The sequence below is a fragment of the Pipra filicauda genome, unplaced genomic scaffold (genome assembly GCF_003945595.2).
Source record: "Pipra filicauda isolate LSUMZ 115617 unplaced genomic scaffold, ASM394559v2 scaffold2_size9829703_pilon, whole genome shotgun sequence".
In the NCBI taxonomy this organism is placed as follows: domain Eukaryota; kingdom Metazoa; phylum Chordata; class Aves; order Passeriformes; family Pipridae; genus Pipra; species Pipra filicauda.
The window spans coordinates 7,378,708-7,402,772 of record NW_024104421.1 but is presented as its reverse complement, the minus strand read 5'-3'; the positions used below and the strand labels follow the sequence as shown (position 1 = coordinate 7,402,772).

Below are 24,065 nucleotides of genomic sequence, written 5' to 3'. Positions count from 1 at the left end.
GGTACAAGGGAGTAAAAGTGAGTCTAGTCAATTATTTAAGTGATTTATATCTCAGTCTCACAATTACTTATTGGTTCAAAGTGGTTTAAAAGTGGTTCTCTCACTCCATTATTTACTGTTTTAAAGTCCTTGACCATTGCCATAGTCATCTTCAAAATAATTCAGATGGCTTGGATGAGAGAAAAGTGAGAGGAACACGATTGCGTGGTATTTCTATACTACAAATATCCCACACTACAAATAAAAATAGCTGATCTTTTCCTTACCATTCTATTTCTGTCTTCTGAGGATGAGGATGATTTCCTTTCCCGCTGGGGTCCTGGTGATTTCTGTAACGCTTTCACATTGGTTAGTGACCCAGGCAAAGAGGCGGGAGGTGTTGCAGACAAACCTGTGGTTGAGCCTAAATTTCAGAAACAGGATAATTTTATCTATAAGAATCCAAATTACAAGAATGCACTGATATTAGCTGAAAGAACTGTGTTTAGGATGCAGTATCTCCAAACATCAATGCAAATGTTAAGAGGGAACAAACATATCCTAGGAATATTGTCCTAACACTAGATTAGCACTCGAGTCTCAGATTTCAGGAAGAGACAAGTCTATAGCAAACATCCCTGTATAGATAGTCCCCAGTCTCTTGCTCATGAATTATCAGAAGGACAGTGTCTTTTTAAGTAAGAAAAAAATATTTTAAAATGTATTTTTTTAATTCCATCGGTTCCTTTGAGTAGAAAAGTAGTAGCATTTTAGTTATCAGTATCTACCTCAGAGATTTCTTGTACCTAAGCTTTTAGAAACCCAACAAATAGCTGAAATACTGTACTTTGGAACCAAGACAGATTAAATGCAAATAATTGAAACGTTTTCTAGTTGAGTCTCCAAGTGCCACCTGAAAACCATTTGGCTGTTTTAAAGCTATCTGTTAGCAGAGAACTCTTATTTAAAAATAAATATTAGAGTGTAGAAAGGATTAAAAAAGAACAAGTACTTTAGTTAGCTATTTGAAGCATATTCTATGAAACACAAAAAGAACAGTATGTCTGTAGCCTCTATATTATCTAAACAAATCTGTGCAGGAAAATGTCACTAAGAGAGCTGCTTCAGAGCCCCAATGGCCCTTTACAAATAGAGCACTTCAGCTAGACACTGCTTTTTAAAATACACCACAATTATTCGTAACAAGGTTATGCTGACCCTTCCAATGCAAAGGACATGAAATAGGGTCAACTGTTAATTAAATTCATGCTGCTCTGCTAAACAATGTATGTCATTGTACAAGACCTCTAACATTACAATGCTTTCTCTCACATTAGTGCTCTGGAAAGCGGTGGAAGACAATACTCCTCTTCATATTCTTTCAGCAACCCCCTTCTTAACCAAGGAGTGCCTCCTAATACCAACTTGAGTTCAAAAACTGACTTTGTGGCTTTTAAAACTGTTGCTCAAATTCAGTCATTCAGTGCATGCTAAATTATCAGACTAAACACCACTGTCCTCACTGAGCTAAAATCTATAAATTTAGAAGTGGAAGCACAAAATAATGACATACAAACACATCCAAAATGGGACACAGCATCTGTAAACTCTGTCCCTTATGCTAAAGTAACAATAACGATGCATATTGGGCATCCTAACTACAATTATAATCAGTTGGAAGTCCATCCTAACAAGACCTGAAGGAAGGACTTATGTTTATGTTACAGCCACTATACTGTCATAAATTTATTATATAATTCATCATACATACATGGAATTAAATGTATGATGTTTCCAGAACATAAGCAATTTTCAAAAAGTTTACTGGGTTACAGACTTTCTCTGCAACAGCAAAGCTCTACCAGAATGCGTTTTCTTTTGAGGTAACTAAAGTCTCCTACATGATTTTAATACCACAGTATAGAAACACTAGCACAATATTCACCCTTCACCAAAAATGCTTACAGCACATGGCAGAACATTGTAGTTAATCTGTTCATAATAATACCAGATGGCCTGTTTTCCAAGTTATTAGAGTAGAATACTTCAGATAATGTTGGACTTAAGTCAATAGCTTGGACTCTGAAGCTGTACGTAACGTATTCCATTCTGTAGCCAGTTTGCTTGTTGGGAACACCTGTCTTCTTACAAAGACTTCTGGAAGAACTTTACAAGTTCATAAGGTGAACTGCTCTTGATATATTCTGAAACAAAAGTCTTTGAAACAGCCAAGATGGTAGCATTTGAAAACCACACTACATGCACTGAACTGACCATTTCTACACGTATACGTATAGACACGAGAATTTACATTTCATGCTGTTACTCAGTAGTTGGTTTCTCCAGCATATAAAATCCCACAGAGTTTTTTCGGGATTTTGTGCAATACAACAGATCCATTGACAGCTTAAGGCCTGAATAACCCCCAGGGTCAATGATATGAAAATCTGTGTTTTTTACATAGTACAGGACACAAATGCTGTTTCAGTGGAAATCTGCTAACTAAATAAAAACTACATGTTCTAAACCATCTAGGACCCCAATGTGATGTCAACAGCACACTCTCAAAATGAAGTATTTGTCAAAAGTTGACATAACACGTTACTTGAAAACCTTGCGACCTAACAAGATATCAATGGAAATGTTTGTAATTCACATTTAATTTCCTAGATTAGTTCTCAAAACAAAGAATATCAAATATAGAAAACTGTTATAGCACTGAACTGACTTAAACTGAACAGCCAAGGAAATTCTAAGTTAAGGACATAATTTTATCTTTAAAATCACTGCAGTGCAATCCAAGGACCTTTGGTTAAAAAAATTATGCTGAGGTCCACAGAAAAACCTCAACTATGAAATTCCTTGCTTTTGAAGATTTAAGTCAGACTTTATTTATAGTCATTTTCAAGCGTGTAACGGTGAAAGTGAGTATGTGTGAAAAGCACATTCAAAGCATTCCAGCCAGGCCAAGCAAAAAACAGAGGTGTTTTGATAAACTCACACACTTACATACACACGGTGTGAGGGTGAGGCACAAACAGCATCTGTGGTTTTACTTATTTTGTTTGGGTGAAAACAAGAAAGAAGAGCCCAACTACCTCTGAACACTGGGCCAGGCTCAAAATCAAACACTATTTCACTGGGGACAGAATGAAGGAGGGGACTGGGAGTCCGGGATTGGTATTTCCGAAGACAGCGCATCAGCTGGTTCAAAGGGGCTGTTAGAGAGAAAGAGACGGGCAGGCAGAGACAGAAAGACAGACACATAGAAGAAATGAAAGAAGTCATGGGAAATAACTAGGATGCTTTGACTCCTATTCATAGATTGCTTCTGAACTTTGAAGGAAAAAAAAAAAGTCAATTACTAATAACACTGTTTCAGGACCGGGAACAGCCAATTGTTTTCAGATGCCAAACAGACAGTTTATGATCAAAAGTTAAAACCAACATGATTGCACAACATTTAAATGCTGGACAAAATGGGCAAAACTGTGGAAAGCCACACCTATCAACACATATAAAAATACCTAAAACTGGTAACTTTCAATTAGTAAGCTTGCAGGTTTAAAGGAAATTTCTTTTTCAAAAGTGTTCTATTGCTGGCATAATTAAAGACAGCTCCATCAAACACAATGCAGTAGGCAGGTAGTATTCTACCAAATACCAGATTTGCACGGGACAAAGAAAGTCAGTGACAGCCCACAGAACAAAATCTTAGAGATCAGGAAAGAGTGCACTAAGGTAATTCAGACCTAACTTATGGTTGAAGCAAGTTATAATTAGTAGGAGACAACAGTGTTACTGATTTAGAGTTGGAAAAACTGTCATATGCCTGCCCTACTTACTACTTCTTTATTTCCAATAGTTCTATTTTATTATTATATTCATAGGAATATAATACAGCACATAAGAAGCCCTACCCGGACTTCAGAAGCCAGTGGGAGAAGTGACTTAACAGGCCTGTGCTCAACATGTGAAGAAAAATAAACTTTCTGGTACTAGTTCTGACTTAACTGTGAATTAGGGCTGTGCATTACTGAAGGAAACACAAAAAACTCTGGCTTTAGTGAAAGGTCCTAACAACCTGCTTCCAAGAGTAGCACAGGCATGCAGTACAGCAAAGCAGCAACTTCAGCAGGGCAGAGGGGGAGAAGAACTGGAGTATTTCACACTGCTTTAGGATGCAGCAGTTCACATGGATGGCCCGTCTACCATGTCGATGGTTTTCAATAATAAAAACCCCCACCGTTTCCATGGGTGAAAATATAACAACAGGTGTAAAAATCTCTGAGAGAGACTTGGGAAGTTATAGTGTATCTGTGTGCAGCCATGTGAGTGAATGTGTGTGTGTGTGAGAGAGAGAGAGAGAGAGAACAAAGAAGTGAGAGTGCAAATTAATTTTAAAACTAAAAAAACTAGGTACTACTTCAAAACTTTTTCTCCTTCCATCTCCCCCGCTCCCAGAATGACCAGCAAATGACTCAAATCTTCGTGAGACAAATACTAAGTTCATGGACAAGCAAATGTAAATTCACTTTTTGTTCTAGTCATATTTTCCTTTGTGCCTGTGTTTTGTAGAAGGAAGTAGGGTAACGGGAAAGGACAGAGTGGTTGTGTAATTAAGTGTAACACAGTAGTTAGTTTAAATGCTACTTACCTCCCTCTCCTCGTAAACCCTGGTCTCTAATCAATTCCTAAAACAAATTAAAAAAAAATCTGTATTTAATTTAGGTATTAACATTTAGATTCTGGAATCAATTGATATTGATCAATTTGAGAATCCATAATGTCATGTGCTGTCCATGAAATAAAAGTGGTTTCCTATTCTGATTTAATAATAGCAGTGACTCCAAAGAACTACTTAAAACAACTACTAAACTTCTCAAAATCAGTTGCTCTAAAACAGCATCTCTCGGTAGTAAAGTGAAATGTACACTACCCAAATGCTGACATGAAAATATTGATTTAAAAATAGAGGTGGCCAAAATGTGTGAAGAAATATTGAACTAAATGTTCTAGTTACACTGTTTGTGGCACAAATGATTTGAAGTGCCACATTAGAAGCTGGGACATCAATTTCCTGTACTGAGGTACATCAGTCAGATGAGTCCTGCTTCACTTTTTCTTAAAACAACAGACCTGATTTGCATAGCCAGGCGCACTCTGTTCTTCTCAGAAATGACTAACTGCAAAAGGTTTCCTTTGCTTGCAATACACTGTGAACTGAGAGTATCTTTTGCAACTAAAAGCAAACTATGCTAAGGATTTTCTAAACAGAAGAAAAGCAGAAAATTCTAACAGTTTCCATCTGTATTCCAACCGTTTTCATCACGAAGCTTTTTTTTTTTTTGTTACACAATTATCTTTGTTCCCTTTTTTGTTACACAATTATATTTGTTCCCTCATACACCTACGCTGCTGCTGAAGGCACTGGCTATGCCTCAGCTGCACCAGTGCCACATATCATATGTAAATGTCTACACAGCCACACTCTTAAAACTAACACTTCACCTTTCCATCAGCTCACATGCAAAACAGATTTTGTGCCTCAGTGTCCAGGCAGACTTCAAGACTATTCATCTGACAAATGAATAATTTCTAGAGAGCAGACTTAAGGGTAAAATACAAGCTGTGTATTTTAGCAAAATTAGAAAGTGGTTGTCGTGATCAACATTTTGAAAGGTTTTAACTGTCCTTACACTAATATCAGCCACTATTATTAGTTACATTTCACCATTCAGAGATTTCAAAAACGTGGAAAATGAGTTAAGTGTAGCTGTTTCTGAACACTCTAAAAGAATGCTCAGAACATATACTGGGCTCTTGAAATCCTAAGGTACTATTGGTATATCTGAACTCAGCTTAACTTAATAATTCAATTTTCTCCAATGCCAAAAATGTTACTTGGAATACAAGTACTAAAAACCTCTATCTTGCATAAAAATATGTTTAACACACAGAATGGCTTGCAAGAGTGGTTACTGGCTAAAGCTAGCAGCAAGAGCCTTGGGACTAATAACACAAAAAAAAAGCAGTGGTTTGGGGCAAAATGTTTATTTGAAAATGAAAAGGACAGGACTGTCAAGAGGCAGTTCTCCTTTTGGAGAATGGGTTATTTGTGTTCTTACAGCTCTCAACAGCAAAAATGAATCTATGAAAAAATGAAAAATGAATGGTCCTTGAAGACTCTGATAGACCACTGAGGATTAGCTTAGAAACACAGCACTTGCGTGCACACGATAAACCTAATGCACTGATATTCAAAATGAACACATCGAATCTACTATTCTTGATCTAACTGTTATTAATACTTACATCAATATTGACTGGCTCAATTGTATTGATGTGGACATTGGGAGCTGAAGAGGATCGGTCGCGTTGCCCAAACTGATTCCGATGGTCTTCATCTGCTGGTCGGAGGGGCTGTGGGATTGGAATGGATTTTGAAGGAGAAGGACTAGGGAGAATTGGTGGTCTGAGAAACAAAGTCAAGGAAAAAGAGGATTTAGGTCTACAAATGGCTTCAAACACTGCATAGTGGGTGTGGTAAGTCCTTTTCAACTATAATAATACATACATAAAAAAACTGATCTAAAGGCCTGAATAAAAACATTTTATAATGAACGATCTCTCCTATGATCAATTGCAACAACTCTCTGCTGCATAAACTACCTAATTACATGGCTGTGAAGAGTTCTGAGTTAAAACAAAACAAAAAACTCTACCATGCCATACCAAACTAGTAACAATAAATCCTGATCTGAAAAATTCATGTAGCCCAACATGCACTGCAGATAGAAAGATACTCTGCAGTTTCCTCTGAGTCAATGCAGTACACTCTTTAAAATGGTAACCCATCAAGAACTAAAAATGCTTAACATCTCACATCAATTTCACAGTTAGAAAATGTCACAAAACAAATTGTATGGACAGGATTATTGATCAGCAAATATAGAGTGGAAATTACATATGGTCATTGAACCTAACTGATTAATAATATGGCCAACTATAATTGATACTAAAAATAACATGGCCAATGTTGATGTAATAAAAATCAACATATCACCTTTTAATCTCAATCTGTAAGTAATAACTTTGAATAGTGCAACATTTCAAATGTTATTTACAGTGCTACAGTTAGGCAATGCAATAGGTTTGACTTGAATGATAAACATTTAGACTACACAGACAAGATTCTTGAAGAAATTTAAACACTGGCAGTCATAAATGTAGATTAAGTCTTCAATTTATTGTATAATGAATTGAATATCTAAAAGACAAAACATCTCTTGGTTTTTTGTTTGTAAAAAGGCAGAAAGTCACTTCTTTGGTTATCCGTTAATTTTGTTGAAGTACAATAAATTGGCAATTATCTCTTACTCTAGTCAAGGTCAGTCCCTGTTAAGTCTAATGATTCAATCTAATGGATATAAGGCAAAAGGTCAATGAAAACACTTGACAGCTTTGTCAAAGAAAATTTTATGTTAAAGTATATATGGTATCTGACAACAAGGGTTTTAGGAGCAAGGGTTTTTCTTGCCAAATTCTAAGAGAGGAGTGGAGTCCTCCACCCATTCAATGACTCAGGGATTAATTACTATGCCCACAAAAGCAGTGCCCACAGGGAGAAGCTTCAGAAATAAAACATAGAGCAGCATATAGCAGCAATAGGTCCTGGAGCCACCTCCTATAAGTAAACACTCCTTGGCCTCTCCAAAGGTATTTAGAGGCAACTAACATTTTCACCAGGATCTCTTGGCATTTTTTTCAGGTCTGCTTTAAACACTACTATCCTACCTTTCACTGAAGAGTTTATGTAGTTTGGCACTGGTCCCAGAACTCAGTGCTATCTGTATCCTAAGGACTTGTCATCTTTTCCTTCCTGGCCGACAATCTCACAAAATTGAGATTGGCAAAACAAAGCTCTTGTGAATTAATGCAAGCAACAGTCTAGTAAGTCTTGTAGTAAAATACATATGTTTGGGAAGTGTGGCAGGGAAGAAGAGGCAGGGGGTTTAGCCACGCTAATTTTTAAAAAAACAGTTACTTATTGTCACATGACAGAATATAAATACTGGGAATGCACTTGGTTGACATTTTAAGGTACTTTATTTTCATGTTAAGGCAAATGTGTCAGATGTTGCACAAAAAAATACAAGAAGTGTAAAAAGTGTCTCAGCCAGGTCGGTACTGGCATTGTTTGGATAGCTAATTCCTGCTAAACTTCCTGAGAGTTCTCTGGTAATAAGGAAATTAAGGGAGATGTGTAAGAACATCCCTCAGATCACTGCAGTAGGAATGAGCGTGAGACACTATCTGAGCTCTGCCACATGACGAGGACAGAAGCAACCAGATTTCTGTGATCATCAGTAAGATAACAGAGAGAAAACCAGATTGAAAAAGTATTGTTTCAATTACATCCTCCTTTGAGTCATAAATGGTCATCTGCTGCTTCTGTATTTCTGGGCACAGGTCACCACGTCCATCATGTTGCTAGCACAGATAGCGTGCTATCACACATATTTGAAAACAATTTTAATAGCTTTTTCCAGTCATTAAATTCTAACTGGGGGAAGTCTAGATCTTTAGTAAATAATCACAGGCTGATAAAGAATTCCCTTTTTTTTTTTTTTTTTTTTTGAGTCTCTGAACTATTATTGTGAGGGTCTCTGGGCTTCTGACACCAAGAATCCAGAGATGGGAACCTCATAAGCACTTAGCCATGTGCTCCGTCAGAATTTTATTATTGGGTGTCCTTGGGACACTTATAAAAAGGTAGGTTATTTTTGCTAAATGGGAACTTTGCTTGAAAAAGGGAACTAATGAAGAGAAAGACACAAGTGGTTTGCTGGCCAAGATGGCCTACTGAGATCACAGGTTCAGAGGATATTACCATCAGCTTCTGCCTCTGTGTGGCAAAAGCTATATCTTGATCTGCATTGAGATCTTGATCTGTCAAAGCACATCACTCCAAAGAATGCAGCAACCCTCTGAGCTACCAAAAGCCTGTTTGTACAGTATTCCTACATTTTAATTGCTCTAGAAGAGCAGAAGGGACACTGGAGCTACAAGGACAAGACATCATCATTTGGGAAAGGGTGACATTGTCTATTCCAGGTCAGTCCCAAAACTTGTTCTGTAGGCTATGAAAACACATTAGTCAAAAAAAATAAAATAAAAAAAATCAAAGAGGACCAGAATAACTCCTACAAAGAACTGTTTACTGTGACATAAACGTACAGCAGGCTGAGGCTTAAAGTAGCCTCAAGCTGAATACCAGGATCTGAGTTTCTGTTGCTCCTGTGGACTCTGTGAGCTGTTTACAGCCACCCTGCTAAAGGAGACCTTCTACAAATAAGATCAATATTGGAGTGGTTATACTACCTCATCTTGACCACTTTCTCCCAGACTCTTAGACGTGGGCATTCCTTCAACAATGATTCTCAGCTTCTGAGACAACAGGGTGATAATTGCCAAATCTCAATTTAATGTTATAACCTTTCCTGACAATATGACCAAACTTCTACCTTGGACCATGTATCTGGGGTAAGTATATTGTTCCCTCCCTTTTTATCAAGACAAAGCAGAAAGAGGTTTTGTCAGGAGACAAGAATAACTGAATATAAGATGTAAAATTTTTATACCCTTTAGCAAGCACAGCAAATGCCATTGTGTCCACAGATCTACTATTCCACAAAACTGGATCCACAGGAATGAGTAAGGTAACTCAGAGAAGTGTCCACACATGGTACATTATATATGAACAAGCAATTTTATAAAATCATATACAGTACCTCCACCAGATTTAGAAATTGTAATGATATAAGTTAGTTCACTTTACAAATACAAAAGAAGATTTTTATACAGATTTTCTGCACTCTCCTTTAACTCATCAATGTGATGTTTCATAAATGTTTAGGAGCTGGTCTACTCAGGAAAGATTTTTTTCAAAATATGTTTGTTTGGGCTTCAATTTTTTTTTCCCGTACTTTTATTTTGCTGCAGTTGGGCAAAGGCTTAAACTGAAAATTCAGTCACCTAGTTCCAATTATGAGGTGTGTGTCAGTTCCTTTTTGAATCGACTGAGATTTTCCCTATTCCCCTTCTAGCCTGAACAAGTACATCTCAGTTCAGCCACAGGGCTCAGTGTTGTATGCACTATTCACCTGTAGGTTGCACAGTCATACCTAGGCCAAATCTAAAACGTGTTTTAAGGCACTTTTTTTGATTAATTTTGCTTACACCAGAGTATGACCGGATTTGTTTTTTGTTACTGCTGTTCATGAAGTGCAGTGCACTTCCATTTTCAAGAAGGTTCTAAGGACTGCTAAGAATCTGTGATACAATGATATTTCAGCTAGTGATTTAATTATCATAGTACTCCACAGATATTGCCAGAAAACATTTTTTTTTTTTTCCCCAACTCTGCAGCCTGGAAATATTCAATAACCTCAAATGAAATGGTGATTTGGAGAAAAGGACAGCAGTATCCATTTGTAACTACAAGGTGAAGATCACTCTTGCAGCATCCTTTGAAGTCAGTCTAGAAGTAACACGAGACAGTTCTGTAACAGTCATTACCTCTTAAAAATCAGTGCAGTTTTCTATACCATGATAACTTGTTTTCATGCGTGTTGGCTTGCAGGTGAAAAAGAACTGCCAGGATTATCACAACGGTGTGCATTTATTTATACTGGCCCTTGGGCCCAGATCAGAGCTGACAAGCCTAACATTTCCAAAAGCTTCATACACCAGGGGCTATCAAGAGAATCACACTGCTGTCATTAGTCCTCCAAACCAGGTTTCAGCTCACTAGCGTGTTTTTCTAATAAAGTTCTGGAGAGTAAGAGGTTTTCCCCTCCTGTTGTACAGGCTAGAAGCAATTTTTCTGAAGATTCTGGTACCAGTCCTTTTCTGCTTGGCAAGAATGCGTATCAAGTTGTATTTTGTAGGAACTTTGGGAACATTTACATGGAAAGGCCTGGAAAAGATTCTGCCAGCATTTTTAGGGGAAAATTTGTTTTATGAAATAAAACACAAAGCTTTTGCTCACTTAAACACCATGGGATCTAAATGCCATTGTAGTACTAAATACAATATTGTAAGACTGTGTCTTTGCTTCCTTGGCTTTTCAGAAGCTTTTCTAGACATTTAAATATCTTTGGCTAGGGCAGAATGATCAGTGAACATTTGGAAGACAGAAAGGAAAGCAGAGGTGTTTAATCACAGGCTGGAGCCTGCTCAAAGGCAGGGACTGGCAAGCTTCCAAGAACGGTGCACCAGACATTCCCTCTTTCTTCCTCCAACTTAGAAGATGAAGCATATTGGGAAATGTTGTTTTTCAAAGAGCCAAGATGTTGCCAACTTGCCTACCAGCAGTGTTCTGCCTGGAGCAACGCAGACGTTTTTGGCTTTTACCAAGTGCAACCTGCCCCTGTGCTATTCCAGGTCTGACCACATGCCCTCTTACACCCACTCCACAGGTTACTTACCCTGCCATAACACCTGCCTCATGTGTGTGCTGAGCTTTGTCCAACATCACAACATCTAAGAGAACAGATCAGAGTTGAAAAAGACAAGTTTGGAATATTCTGAATGGCTAATCTCTCCCTTATGCAGGTATTTGAGATGGAGGGAACTGGGTTCAAAGAAATTCTGTGCTTGTATTTTACGAGCAAAGATACAGAAGAAACTTTATGACAGTGCAATGAACAAAACAAATACAATGTATCATATACAGTTTGCTTACTTCAATTTTATTACAAATGGCTCTTATTAGGGAGACCTACACTTCTTGTATTTCTTTCCAGTTAAGTGCAGATTATAACTAAAATGGCTGCTTTAGCACAAGAGGAGAGTGCAAACGGAAAGAACTAAAATGGGACACAAGACCTAATGTGGAGGCTGGATACACAATGTTCAGAGATGTGCAAGTGGGACCATATGTGCTCCCTCATCTTTGGGTGGAACACCTGGAGGGACTGCCTAACGCTTTCAGTTGGAAGAATGAAAGGCTACAGGACTGGATTGCTTTAGGATGTTACACATGACCAAAGTGAAACAGTTCTCCCGCATGTTTAGCAGCTTTTGCATCATGTCCAATGGTCTTTTCCTTTATGTCCCTTTCTCTTTCAAACTTTTCCATTTGATCCCTTGACAATGTCTCAGCATGTCACACACGCCTTTGCTCTCGAGCTTGTCTTGCAACACAAACTTCCTTTCTTTGGGCACTCTGCCTGCCGCTGGAATCCCTTCACAAGGCTAGAGATGAAGAAGGATGTTTGCCTTCTCTTTCCTCAGGTTTACCAAACGATTAGTAACATCCCTTCCTCTGTGGGCTGAGCCATGCAAGATGCTAGGAGAACAGAGAAATCAAAGGAACAATTATTAATCTAGTAAGTGTTATTAAAGCGCTAGTTCCTCATATTTTACATCCCATTGCCCAACTCTCAGATTTCAATCCCTTATTCTCCTCCCAGACAAGATAATCTCAAATGGCAGCCCTTCTTTTTTGTTCCACTTGAGCTGTTGTCCCATATTGCAGCAATACCCTTTAACAAAACCACAGGTAAGCACATGTTTTTATGGAAAAGGCCAGCTTCTTAAATTCAGACAAATTAGTCTTTCCACAATTATGTTTTTAAAAAGCAGAGAAGTATTACTAAAGAAAGGCAAAAAGATACCTGGAAAAAGGTATGGACACTGCCATATGCTCATATAATAACATCTGAGCTAGTTCTGGAAAGGAAATACTGCACACACAGATGCTTGGAGAAAATCTCCTGACTAACATGCATATTACTTACAAACACCAGCTGATAATCATAAACCATTTTCAAAATGAACATAATTTTGCAGACATGATGTATGCTTTTTTTTTGTCTTGTTTAACAATGAAGTGTATGGCAAAGCAAGAAAGCAAAAAGGAGGAAGCCAGACACCTTTTACAGCTTCTGCAATTACAAACATTTACAGATGCAACATTTGGGAAAAGCGCCTTAAAACCAACTGGCAAGTATATTTAAAAGTTAGCATTTTTATAGATGTCAAGTTAAAAACCTTAAGGCATTAACCAGCTTTGGTTTCAGCTTTTCCTTTCCATTTTCACTTCACAAAACTGAGACTGATTGAAGTCTTATCAATTAAGATAATCCATACTGTTGTATCTTCATAAACTGGTAAGAATGGACTAATGTGAGGCAAAGATAATTAAAAAGCAGAAAAATTTAGAGTATTAGGATTAGGGCTATATTATAAGTGCCTTTGGCATCTGCTGCTGTTTAAAACAGTTGGTATGAACAAGTTTTTTCATGGATTAATAGTTCTAGCCTGGTTATAATTTCGGCTGTACCATGAGAAAGGCAGAGCCTGCTGCACTTAAGAGAACCATAACAGCCTTGTCCACAATGTGCTGTACTAACATCCACGGGATATAAAGGCAACATCTACTACCTGGAAGAAGCACTTTTGAATTCACTTGAATCTACACATACAATATAGTACAAATAAGAAGATAATCTCTGTACTTACCAAATGAGGTTCCCTCTGCAGGACTATCAATCTATTGTCCTGGGAGGCACCATATTTGATCTTCCATAAAATAGTCTTGGCTGTCCAGAGAATTTATCTTCTAGTTAAGAGTCCGTAAGCGCCTGTGTAGCTTCCAGTTTGTTTCTGCTTTAGTCTGGGCACAATGGTCACTAATCCAGAGGAGCCTCTCTGCCAATTGCAGCCCAATTCCACGCAGCACACATGTCCTGGGGATAGTTTTCTGAAGGCTTTTGTATTTGGTGTTCTTAATAAAGCTGCATCAGGTTTCTTGACTGTGATACACATCCCTGAGTTACTCTTCCCTGGAGATTTGTTCAACTCCCTAGTGCTGGATGGTGTCATTGATCTCCTCACTACTGGGAACATCATCTAAATATGGTCACTTATCTCTTCAAGGAAAAAGGGTCCAGAATCTTTGTTGGAAATACAGGGGGGATGGTCAGTTTTAGAGGTCTAATTCTGCAAAACCTGGAGCTGCAGCAAACAGATGCTATTGGTACATCCCAACATGAACAGGAGGAAGACAGCTGGTCTGGAGGATACTAAAGCAATGTGTATGTGGAAAAGCTACTAAAGCAGTATTATGGACCTGGACTTGGCCCCTGTTCACACCAACCTTACAGTGGTGTGGTTTACTCTGAAACTGAGGTATGTCACTTCAAGGCAAATAAACTGTAGTTTGATAACCAATTAATTAAATAATCTTAAGTATAAAATCTTTCCAGTTTAGACCAGGTCTAAGCCATCATGTAGAAGAAATCAGTTTAACAGGAAAGGCCTCAATTCTACAAACAGTTACATACATATTTAACTTTGGTTCATTACTAATTTATATAATTCCTGTGAATGAAAACATTCACTTCTTTTAAGTTAAGCATAGGTGGATATATTTGTATGACAAGCCAGATTACAAAAATATAAGAGTTGCAAAGCAGTATTTTGAGTGTTTCTAAGCACAGTACTGAAACGTTATGTTATTAAACAGCAGGAATAAGGTCATACCCAACAGAATCTGAGGGGGGCACTGAGGGGTACGATCCAGATGCTGGGGTGGTCTCTCCTAAGGAGGCCTCCTCCGGTGGTATGGGGTGATGTTCAAAGAACTTGGAGACAAACAGCAAACTGTGAGGCAAGAACAAAACAAAAACAACCTAACTTGTGCAAAACCCAGAAGCTTCACAATATAACACTCAAAGACTACAAGACACCCCCAAAAGCTCACTGATCAGAGTCTAAATTTTAAAATAAAGATTACATTTACACAGTAAATCTGCAAGATTTGTTAAAAATATTATTTACTTCAGAGAGGATCAGAAGATCATGCCTTAAACATAACCTTTGTGGAAAGTAACTTTTTAATCTTTTAGTTGGATTGCAAACATCTGGTTCCTCAAGAATGCACAACCTATACCTATATTGAGTACATAAACTTATTTTAACATTTGCACTGATGTAATGCCAAAACCCAAACGTCAAATGGATACAACTACGTAATCCATAAACCCTGAGCACAAACTCTAGAGATGTCTATGTAAACAGTTACAAACATAAGATGAAACTAAATTAATTCTTGGGGGGAAACCCAGCATTTTAAACTATTCATTATATGAAAATCTATTTAGAAGACTTAATAGCCTCTTCTAAAACTGATGAAATAGAACACAGAGCCATTTTACACCAGATCCTTAGCCTATATCAAAGACTTACACAAATAGATCAGTAACTCGATTCAAGAACACGACTGTTTAGGACATTTTCTTTTATGTTTCTAGGCATTTATCTTGCTAACAGATTAGTTTTCAATCTCTGTAAAAGCAACTGCAATTTCACTATATTCAACTGGTTGAAGAGAATAAACACAGAGCTAAAAATTTAAACAGAGGCCCTAGCCATCACATAATAAAGAACCAGTTTTGATTAATAATAACAACTGTGAACAATGAGAAGTCTGTCTGATACAGTCAAGTGCTCAGCAACCCTACTCATGCTTCAAAGAAAGCATTTCATAGTCCAGCAAAGAAATATGAACTGGTTGCCTGAGCTAGCACAGAAAGAATATGAATTAAGCAATTTCACAAGAACAGTGGAACCCCTATATTTTTTTTTCAGACACTTTCTCTGACTTCCTCAATTCCAGATTTAATGTAAGAAACCACTGACAGCTGTACACTTATTAGAAGGCTCAACTTGAAAACCAATTGTGATTACTTACTCAAGTTGGTCATAATTAACACACATCAGTGGCACTTCTGTACTACAGCGCTGGTGAAATTTGTAGCCACACGTCTGGCACCGGAACCCCTGGAAAAGCAGCTTTCGACAAAAGTCGCAGAACGCTAACGTGAAGAATGTTTTTCGTACCTACGTTGTAAGACAGTCACAATTACACAGAGTCCTTCTGCAAACCTGAGACAGGCTATCTGCTTTTGTCTCCCCCCTACAGTTTTATGTATCAGACAGATTTGCATAAAAAATTGTCTCTTTTCTGAAACAGTATTCATGCATTAAAATTTTCTTTCGAGTGTTTATTGGAATTAATGCTTCACTTCATTAGCGATAAGAAAGACAGTGGCAAATCTGAAGCAAAACGTCACTATTATCGTGCTAGGGACAAACATTCAGAATTTAATTGGATACAACCTATAAAACCAAAAGCTGCTGAAATATTATCTTCTAATTTTTCCAGGGGCCAAATAACATTTCTATCCAACACTCACTCACAGGACTGGAAATACACATATGGCTTATATATAAGGCTTCAATGTATGGTTACACATATAGTTGTAATTTTGATTACTGAAACTCAAACATTTAGAATCACAAAAGGGTGATCATGTATGATCCCCAAATTACAGGGGGGAGAAATGATTTAGTTAATTTTCTATTTTAGCAATACTTGGCATAAAAACACATTCTACTTCTATTACTACCTGTAATGATCAAAATTTCAGAAGGATACTAAAAAAATGTTAAGCCTACTACATTTCGTCTAACTAGCCATAGCCAAACTAGATCGAGTAAAATATTTTAAGCAGCTTGCAGATAAAATTTTGGTATTTTTAAAATTGAAATAGAAGGTCTTTCTTCCCAATGTGACAAACATTATTTCCAGGATTTTGTATGTAGCTGGTACCATTTAGATGGATTTTGTTTAGCAGCTTCCATTTACTTGGTGCCTTATCAGGTCAAAACATATTTGTGCTCTAGCATCATTGATGATGTCAGCACTGCTCTGGGAATAGTTAGTTCATTAGTTAATTGCTGCTGCAGAGCCAGCAGGGAGGCCCAGAATACATTTTATAGATACAGCAATACTAAAATAGTAGATTGTTATTACAGCTCTGCAATGCAGTGCTGACTTAAACCCCCTACATTTATAGATTTTAGAGGGTGTATTCCATCCAAACCTTAAGAGTATTAAGGGTGATCAAGTACTCTAACATCACTTACTTCAAATACAATTGTATCTAATTCACTTAAGCTACTGTGATTAAAAACCTTTTTTGCAACTCCCACCACATGCCACAGATAGAAAATATTCCAAGTTGCTGATCTGAATTTGAAAGTACAAAGTTAATGTAACCCTACTCAATATCTCACAAAACGAACATACGAAATTGTGTGTCGTGAGTGGCACATTCTCCAAGACTTCCACATGCAGCTCCTCTCCCGTGAGCCAGGAAATGTCTGTGTCCCAGCCAATTGGCTTCTTCTCTCTAAAGTGCAAATAAGCCTCTCATTAGCATCGGAGCACAAGCCCTTGCACGTCTCTTGCCGAAGTTGTGAGACCAGCTAAAATGTTGCACTGTGGGGGTTTGCTACTCAGGCTCCAAATGCCGGAAACTTTAAAGGCAAGACATGAAGCTCAGCACACAGCAAATAAAGCACACCCTCCCTGGACAAATTGCATGAAGGAAATGCACTTTTTTCCAGTCAGCTTCAGTAGTAGCCAATTCCTTGGCTCCAAGGTGACAGATGCCTTTCTGATCAAATAAAGTGTTTGTGAAAGTACCTGTTGCGTAAGAGTTGCACAGAGATGGCTGGTTGTGTGCAGTAAAATAATCTACAAACTTTTTAGGGCTGAAAACTCTTTTTTTTCCCCCAAGGGAATTCTTGTTTTTAGTTAAGAATGCATCATAACCACGTGAAATAAAACCAAGAAGTTAACACAACCTATTTAATACTTGTTTGGCTAACATGAGTTTGATTAACGACTGTTTTGCCAGCAGTCTATAAGCCCATATTTACTCAGTATCACGCCTGAGCCTTTTTCTAGGAGTTTGCCATTCTTTTCAACATGTCTTTGAGGTACAAATTGTTCTAGTGAAAAGTATCATATAATTCTCAACTTTGAAAACCCAAACTTCCACAATGCTGGATAGAACTGACCATACTGGGTAGCTCCAGTAAGATTCTAAGAACAAAAGGCCATCCCACACAAACCATACCCATCTTGTATTCTGTAAACAGCACAGCATTCTGGAATAAGACCTCTCATCATCAGTGCTTTCTTTAGGCTGTCTCGGACTGTCACTCCACATCTTGCTGGAACCTAGAGGTCAAATAGGAAAGAAATGAATTAAAACAATTTCCAATTTATCTCCCTAAACTGATGCAAACGTTTTGACCCTCAAGTGCTAAAACCCACTCATGATACCTTACAGAATGGTAGGTCAGAGGTTTTCAAAACCTTTTTTGTAGCAGGGAAAACTTTTGTTTGGTGAATAGTATACGTGAAATAGAGCTCAGATAGAAGAGAGAACAAGCTCTACACTTCTACTAACATTTGGAATGAGATCTTCATTCAACTCTAGAAGTGACTTTCCAACTTTTCTCAACTGGAAGAAACTGGAGACCCAGCACACACACAGCTAGTAACTACATACAGCTATAATTTTACAGCCTGGCCTGAACTTCAGTGGGGAAACATGCCAAGTGAAATTAAGTGAAGGAACTAACTTGGACTGCACTCAAAAAAACATTACTATAAAATGTAAATATTTTATTTTCTATTTCTAAAACAGAAGATAAGCATGCAAACAAGTAAAACAAAACAGTCATCCGAGTCAGGCAGACCATTACCTCTCACTTTAACTTATATTTGCAACTCTACAATACTTCTTATATGAAAAACATATTCCTCTCTTCTGTTTCACTCTTTGAAAAGTTTAGATATCTAACAGGATGGGAAGAATGGAGTAGCACACTAAAAGTAGCCAAACAAAGAACTGCAAACTATGTAAAGATATTTTCCTTGCCTCTATTCTAGCTGTAGGCATATCTTATATGAGTTAGTACATCATCTCTAGGTATACCTGTGGTGTAGGCATACAATTGTATACAATCTGGGTATATACCTATACAGTGTCAAGCCATAAAAAAACCCCCTATTCTGTGGTTAAGTGTAGTTAAGGTGTTGAATATTATCTATTTACTATTTCTAGAACTCAACAGTGAAAATATGTAAGACTTCAGGTGCTGTACATACTGGGACATCTCCTATAATCATGAACAGAACTTCAAAAACAGATCAGAAGGAAAACTCACAAACTCAACAAACACAAGAAGCCTATCTGAACATCTGAAACTCAATTCTAGCTTGCTAGTGGCTTAAGCCAGAGCCCTCGGCAGACAAATGCAGTCCTTTAATCAGCTTCAACTGGCTTTGGATCAGAGCCTAGTTTTCGCTCCTTGCACTTAACTTTCCATGGGTATTTAGGGGCTCTATGTCCTACTTAAGGATGACAGTGGAAAGTACCTTTGTGAACACCACTTGAGGTTACGCTATATATTGCATCTCTAGAACTCAAACATATGCTCTTTCAGAAGAGACAAAATAAAGCAATATTTTGCTTCGCCATCTTCCTCCCATTAACATGAAAGTGCTTCTTACAGGATATTTGTGCATTTCATCTGGTCAACACAAACATTTAAAAAATACAATTTCTCTTAATTCCTTGAAAAAAACATCCTATAGCACACTGCTTTACAAACTCGATACTCAGCCTTAAGTGACTTTGGTTTACACACTGCATTCCTGTTTAATGCATCTTTTTATTAATCTAAAGATTAAGAATCCCAGAAGTTAGCACCACGGCTTTCAGTCACTTGTAGGTCATTCCTGCAGCATAAAATGTCCTTAGTCGTTACTAACACCTATCACTGATATTAAAAAGGAGCCCGGGAGCCCCTATTATCATTAATACGGTCAACAACATTCCATTGCAAAACTCAGCCCTCTGCTGCTTAAGTCTCTTCCAAAATAATTGGTCACACCAAAATCAACTGTTCATAGGGTCGTTCTGTGACCGGTACTCCCTGCTCCCAACCTCTGGAAACATGGTCAGTATAACCAGCACCATTTCATGAGGCAAGCGGCCATTCCCTGTGACTGAGCGAGTCATGTGTTTGCTCTCTTTCCCCTCATTATCAATCCCTGAAGGTCCTGTCAACCAAGGAGACAAAATGAAGAGATTTCTTCTTCCCCTCCCTACAGGCTTCAAGGTTTCTGGGTGCCAGGCTGGCTGCTCCCTCCCTTGCCAGCCCTCAAGGTGCCAGGCACCCAAGGCCACCAGGCGGTGGCAACGACCTGGCCACAGAACATGGGAGTCTCAGAGCTCCCAGGACACTGTCTATAAATCGAGCAGCCCCCAGTCCTAAGGGGGCAACTTGGACTGGAGATGCTGCTGGACAGTGAGATCTGTCTGGACATACCAGTGCCCAGGGATGTCCTCTCCTTCCTCCAAGGATTGAGGGAGTGACTCCTATTCTTTTATATGAATGGTGAGTCTAGATTATGATTGTTATACTGATATGATGTATTTAAGATTTGTCTTGATCTGCAAAGGGTCCAGAAATAAGTGAGGTTGTATTATAAATTCTGTATTATAAATTCTGTATTATAAATTCTGTATTATAAATTCTGTATTATAAATTCTGTATTATAAATTCTGTATTATAAATTCTGTATTATAAATTCTGTATTATAAATTCTGTATTATAATTCTGTATTCTGTATTCTGTATTATGAATTCTGTATTATAAATTCTGTATTATAAATTCTGTATTATAATTCTGTATTCTGTATTATAAATTCTGTATTATGAATTCTGTATTCTGTATTATGAATTCTGTATTCTGTATTTTCTGTATTATAATTCTGTATTATGAATTCTGTATTAATTCTGTAATTCTGTATTATAAATTCTGTATTATGAAATCTCTGTATTATGAATTCTGTATTATGAATTCTGTATTATGAATTCTGTATTATAAATTCTGTATTATAAATTCTGTATTATAAATTCTGTATTATAAATTCTGTATTATAAATTCTGTATTATAAATTCTGTATTATAAATTCTGTATTATAAATTCTGTATTATGCTACTTATAAATCGTACAATACTGATTCTGCTTGTAAAAATCACGTGCCATTCTAATCATAAATTCTGTGTTAATATCTTGTTACGAAAATAATTATTTAATTGTACCTATGATTAGTGCCATGATCATCATTCTGCCAAGGATCCCTGAAAGAACCTGTCTGTGCCCTCAGTGTCGGGTGACAAGTTCTCCTTGCCTACAACGTATATACATATTTACAAATACAGAGTAAGTATTTTTAAGAATCTGACTAAAATCTCTGAGGATTTCAGAGTGTGCTCCAACCTCCCACACATATTAGGTCCAGTCATGAGCCATTTTGATGGAGCAAGCAAGTGTTCTTTGGCTCAGGGCTATTTTTCCTCTAAAGTATAGCTCCTGCTGGATTGAGGTCGACTCCCCACAGACAATTAAGGTCTACCTTTCCAGTAACCTCAGTCATTTCACCACTGATATCCACAGTGGAAGAAGAAAGTGAAATACTGAGAAGGTGACAGACAGACAATGGGGACAAAAAGGGAAATGAAGAGAATGAGGACAGTGGTTCGGCATGAGGCAGAAATGGGAGGAGAGAGGCAGGACAAACTTAAAAACTGACCAGAGAAAGTACATGTCTACTGGGAGAGGGAATTGCTATCAGCAAGTTGGTGGGAAACAAACACGCAGGAGAGAGGGAAGACGGTCTGAAGAGCTAAATGAGGCAGAGGACAGGAAACAATGATGTGATGAACTACCTTGTAGGAGAGAACTGGTTGCCAACAGTTGGAGAAATATTGGAAGCACATCCTGAACAGGAAACTTTCATGCTGTGATTAGGAGAAAAGGTGGCTTGTTTTGGATAAGGAGCATCAGAGGGAAAGAAGTGCCTAAAAGAAGCCTTAGAACACAGCACAGATTGGGAAGAGGTTCTAGCTCAGGCAGAAAACTCCAAGGCAGTAAGTATTAAAAGAAACCAGGTTAGTAAAATCTTGACCTAGGTGAGGGAATGGAACAAGACAAGGAGGAAAAGCCAAGCAGAGGGAAGGTGACTAACATCAAACAAGAGATAAGGAGTCTTGGGCTCACTGGAAGACATTTTCTTCCTCCAGTACTCCATAAATGATGACAACATCCTCCAGTAACTCATGAAGCAAAGATCTGTATCAGGAACCTAAAAGTTCCAATGGTGTTAATGAATTACACTGCTGTAAATAATGCCATTTCAGGCGATTTCCAATTTTTTTTCCTTTTCATTTTGCCAAAAATCAAGATCTATGAAGTTACAGGGTTTCTTTTAAGAGATCAATAAAGTCAGAAATGCAAACCCTCAAAACTTGGGAAGTATCAGAATGAAGGTTGCCTACAGCAATGTAAGTGCAATAGGATTATGAAAAATGTGCATTAAACATCTTGCTCACTCATTATTTGCTATTTCTCAGTATTACTTCCCCAAGTCCCCTTCATTAAAATCCAAGCCATATTTCTGCAACTTCCAATTAGAGACATGGGTAGAACATTTGTTCTCTTCACTGCCATTTGCAACAAGATCCAGCAAAAAAACAGAGAATTGTTTTGATTACTTTCAAAAATCACCACGATCCTGAATCAGCATCACATTTAGAAAATTCTCCTACAGAACTCCTGAGCAGAGAAACATAAGGCTAAATTAAAAGAACTTAGTGCTAGAATAAATCCTTGTGGTATTGATTAATCATTTTCCCAGACTGGTACAGCATGGTCTATCACCATCTGTGCATGTAGCCCTTCAGCCCCCTCCTTCAGTCCCTATCAGCACCTGCTGTAAAGCAGAAATACCACCCTACAAAGCACTCCCTCTGAAACTTCTTCCTGCCTCATCCCCTTTTTACCCCCAAAATATGGCAAATTTAAAGAAAAACCCCGCTCCAAAAAAGTGATTTGGAGAGCAACTCAGAATTAAGAAAAAAAAACCCAAACAACCCAATTTTTTTCCCAGCTAACAGACTCTGAAGCAGGAATTTCAGAACAGCCTCTTGCTCACCCCCAGCCAGAGGGAGGGTGTGCAGCCCCACCGAGAGCTCAGAGAGCCCTGCAGTGCCCCACCCAGGGAGCCCCGGCTGCCTGCCAGGAGCCGGCACCTCCCGCACGGCAGGCAGGCACCACGGCGGGTTCATCGATTCCAGCAAGACTTCTGTCAGGATTCCCACAGAGCATTTGAACTGAATCACATCAGCATTTTTTGACAAAATCAGTTCCCCACGAGAATGTTTCTCATCTGCTCCAAAATACGCACTCTTATGACTGCAGTCCAGTAAACTGAACAAAGTTTGCATTTTATTGAAACACAGAGTGCTTAATTTTATTTCAAATCCATTCAGTGCCATCCCTTATCTTTTTATCTGTTTTATAACTAAGAGACTCTAAATACATTTCATAATGATTATCATCCAGAAAACTCACGTTACTGAACCAGGGGATGTACTTCCAAATTGTGATTGCTAAGGGCTTTCTTTTTAGGATACTTATACACCTAAGATTTGTAGATCAGAAAAGGTTTAGGCTTTTATAGCAACTTGAAAGTTGATTCAGAAACTTTCAAAAGTGGAGACTATGAAATAGTGTGGGCTACACAATACTAAGGAATAGTAGAGAAGCTGCCAACAGAGATGTGAGGTGTGTTCAGTGCGTAGCTTAATATACCGGAGAAAGTAATTTACTTGTGCCTCCTGAACTGGGCAAGTAGTGATTCAGGAAGACACCAAAACACATGCTCAGCTTTGCAAATGTTAAGTCCAAAGGAAACAAATGAAAATTATTCCAGATTCAAAAAATTCTCAAAGCAGTCTTACTACCTAAACAGATTAAACAGAACTGTAGACCTTAATTTCCTAATTTCTTTTACTCATGTGAACTGTTTCTAAGGACAGTAAGGATTCATAACAACATTGTTGATATATATTTAGTACTGGAGCTACAAGCATTTAAGCAATGCATAATAAATCACTTATTTCTGTAAATCAGGTCATTCCCGATTCAGTAAGAAATTCAAGGCTATGTCCCTAAATAACTCTTACATCACTCTTCTAACATCAGAGTAGGAACTGGCATAGTCTCAGTAAGTTAAATATGCCTCCTTACACCAGTGCAGTTTCCAATATTTTAGAGCAATAAAGAGACTAAAGAGATTGAGA

At 37.9% G+C, this 24,065-nt stretch overlaps 1 protein-coding gene across 2 annotated transcripts in view; it reads right to left on the bottom strand.

Moving 5' to 3' along the window:
• BRAF (B-Raf proto-oncogene, serine/threonine kinase) overlaps positions 1-24,065 on the bottom strand; it is an 80,441-nt gene that overhangs the window by 18,876 nt on the left and 37,500 nt on the right. The window contains exons 4-11 of one of the 2 annotated variants that reach the window (XM_039383182.1): positions 17,979-18,082; positions 17,144-17,246; positions 15,743-15,891; positions 14,533-14,652; positions 6,295-6,454; positions 4,637-4,673; positions 3,078-3,197; positions 267-403 (exon numbers count right to left, since the gene is read on the bottom strand). In XM_039383182.1, coding sequence (XP_039239116.1) covers positions 267-403; positions 3,078-3,197; positions 4,637-4,673; positions 6,295-6,454; positions 14,533-14,652; positions 15,743-15,891; positions 17,144-17,246; positions 17,979-18,082 — 930 coding nt within the window. The remainder of the gene's footprint in view (positions 1-266; positions 404-3,077; positions 3,198-4,636; positions 4,674-6,294; positions 6,455-14,532; positions 14,653-15,742; positions 15,892-17,143; positions 17,247-17,978; positions 18,083-24,065) is intronic. The other variant, XM_027743837.2, reaches the window with a different exon arrangement.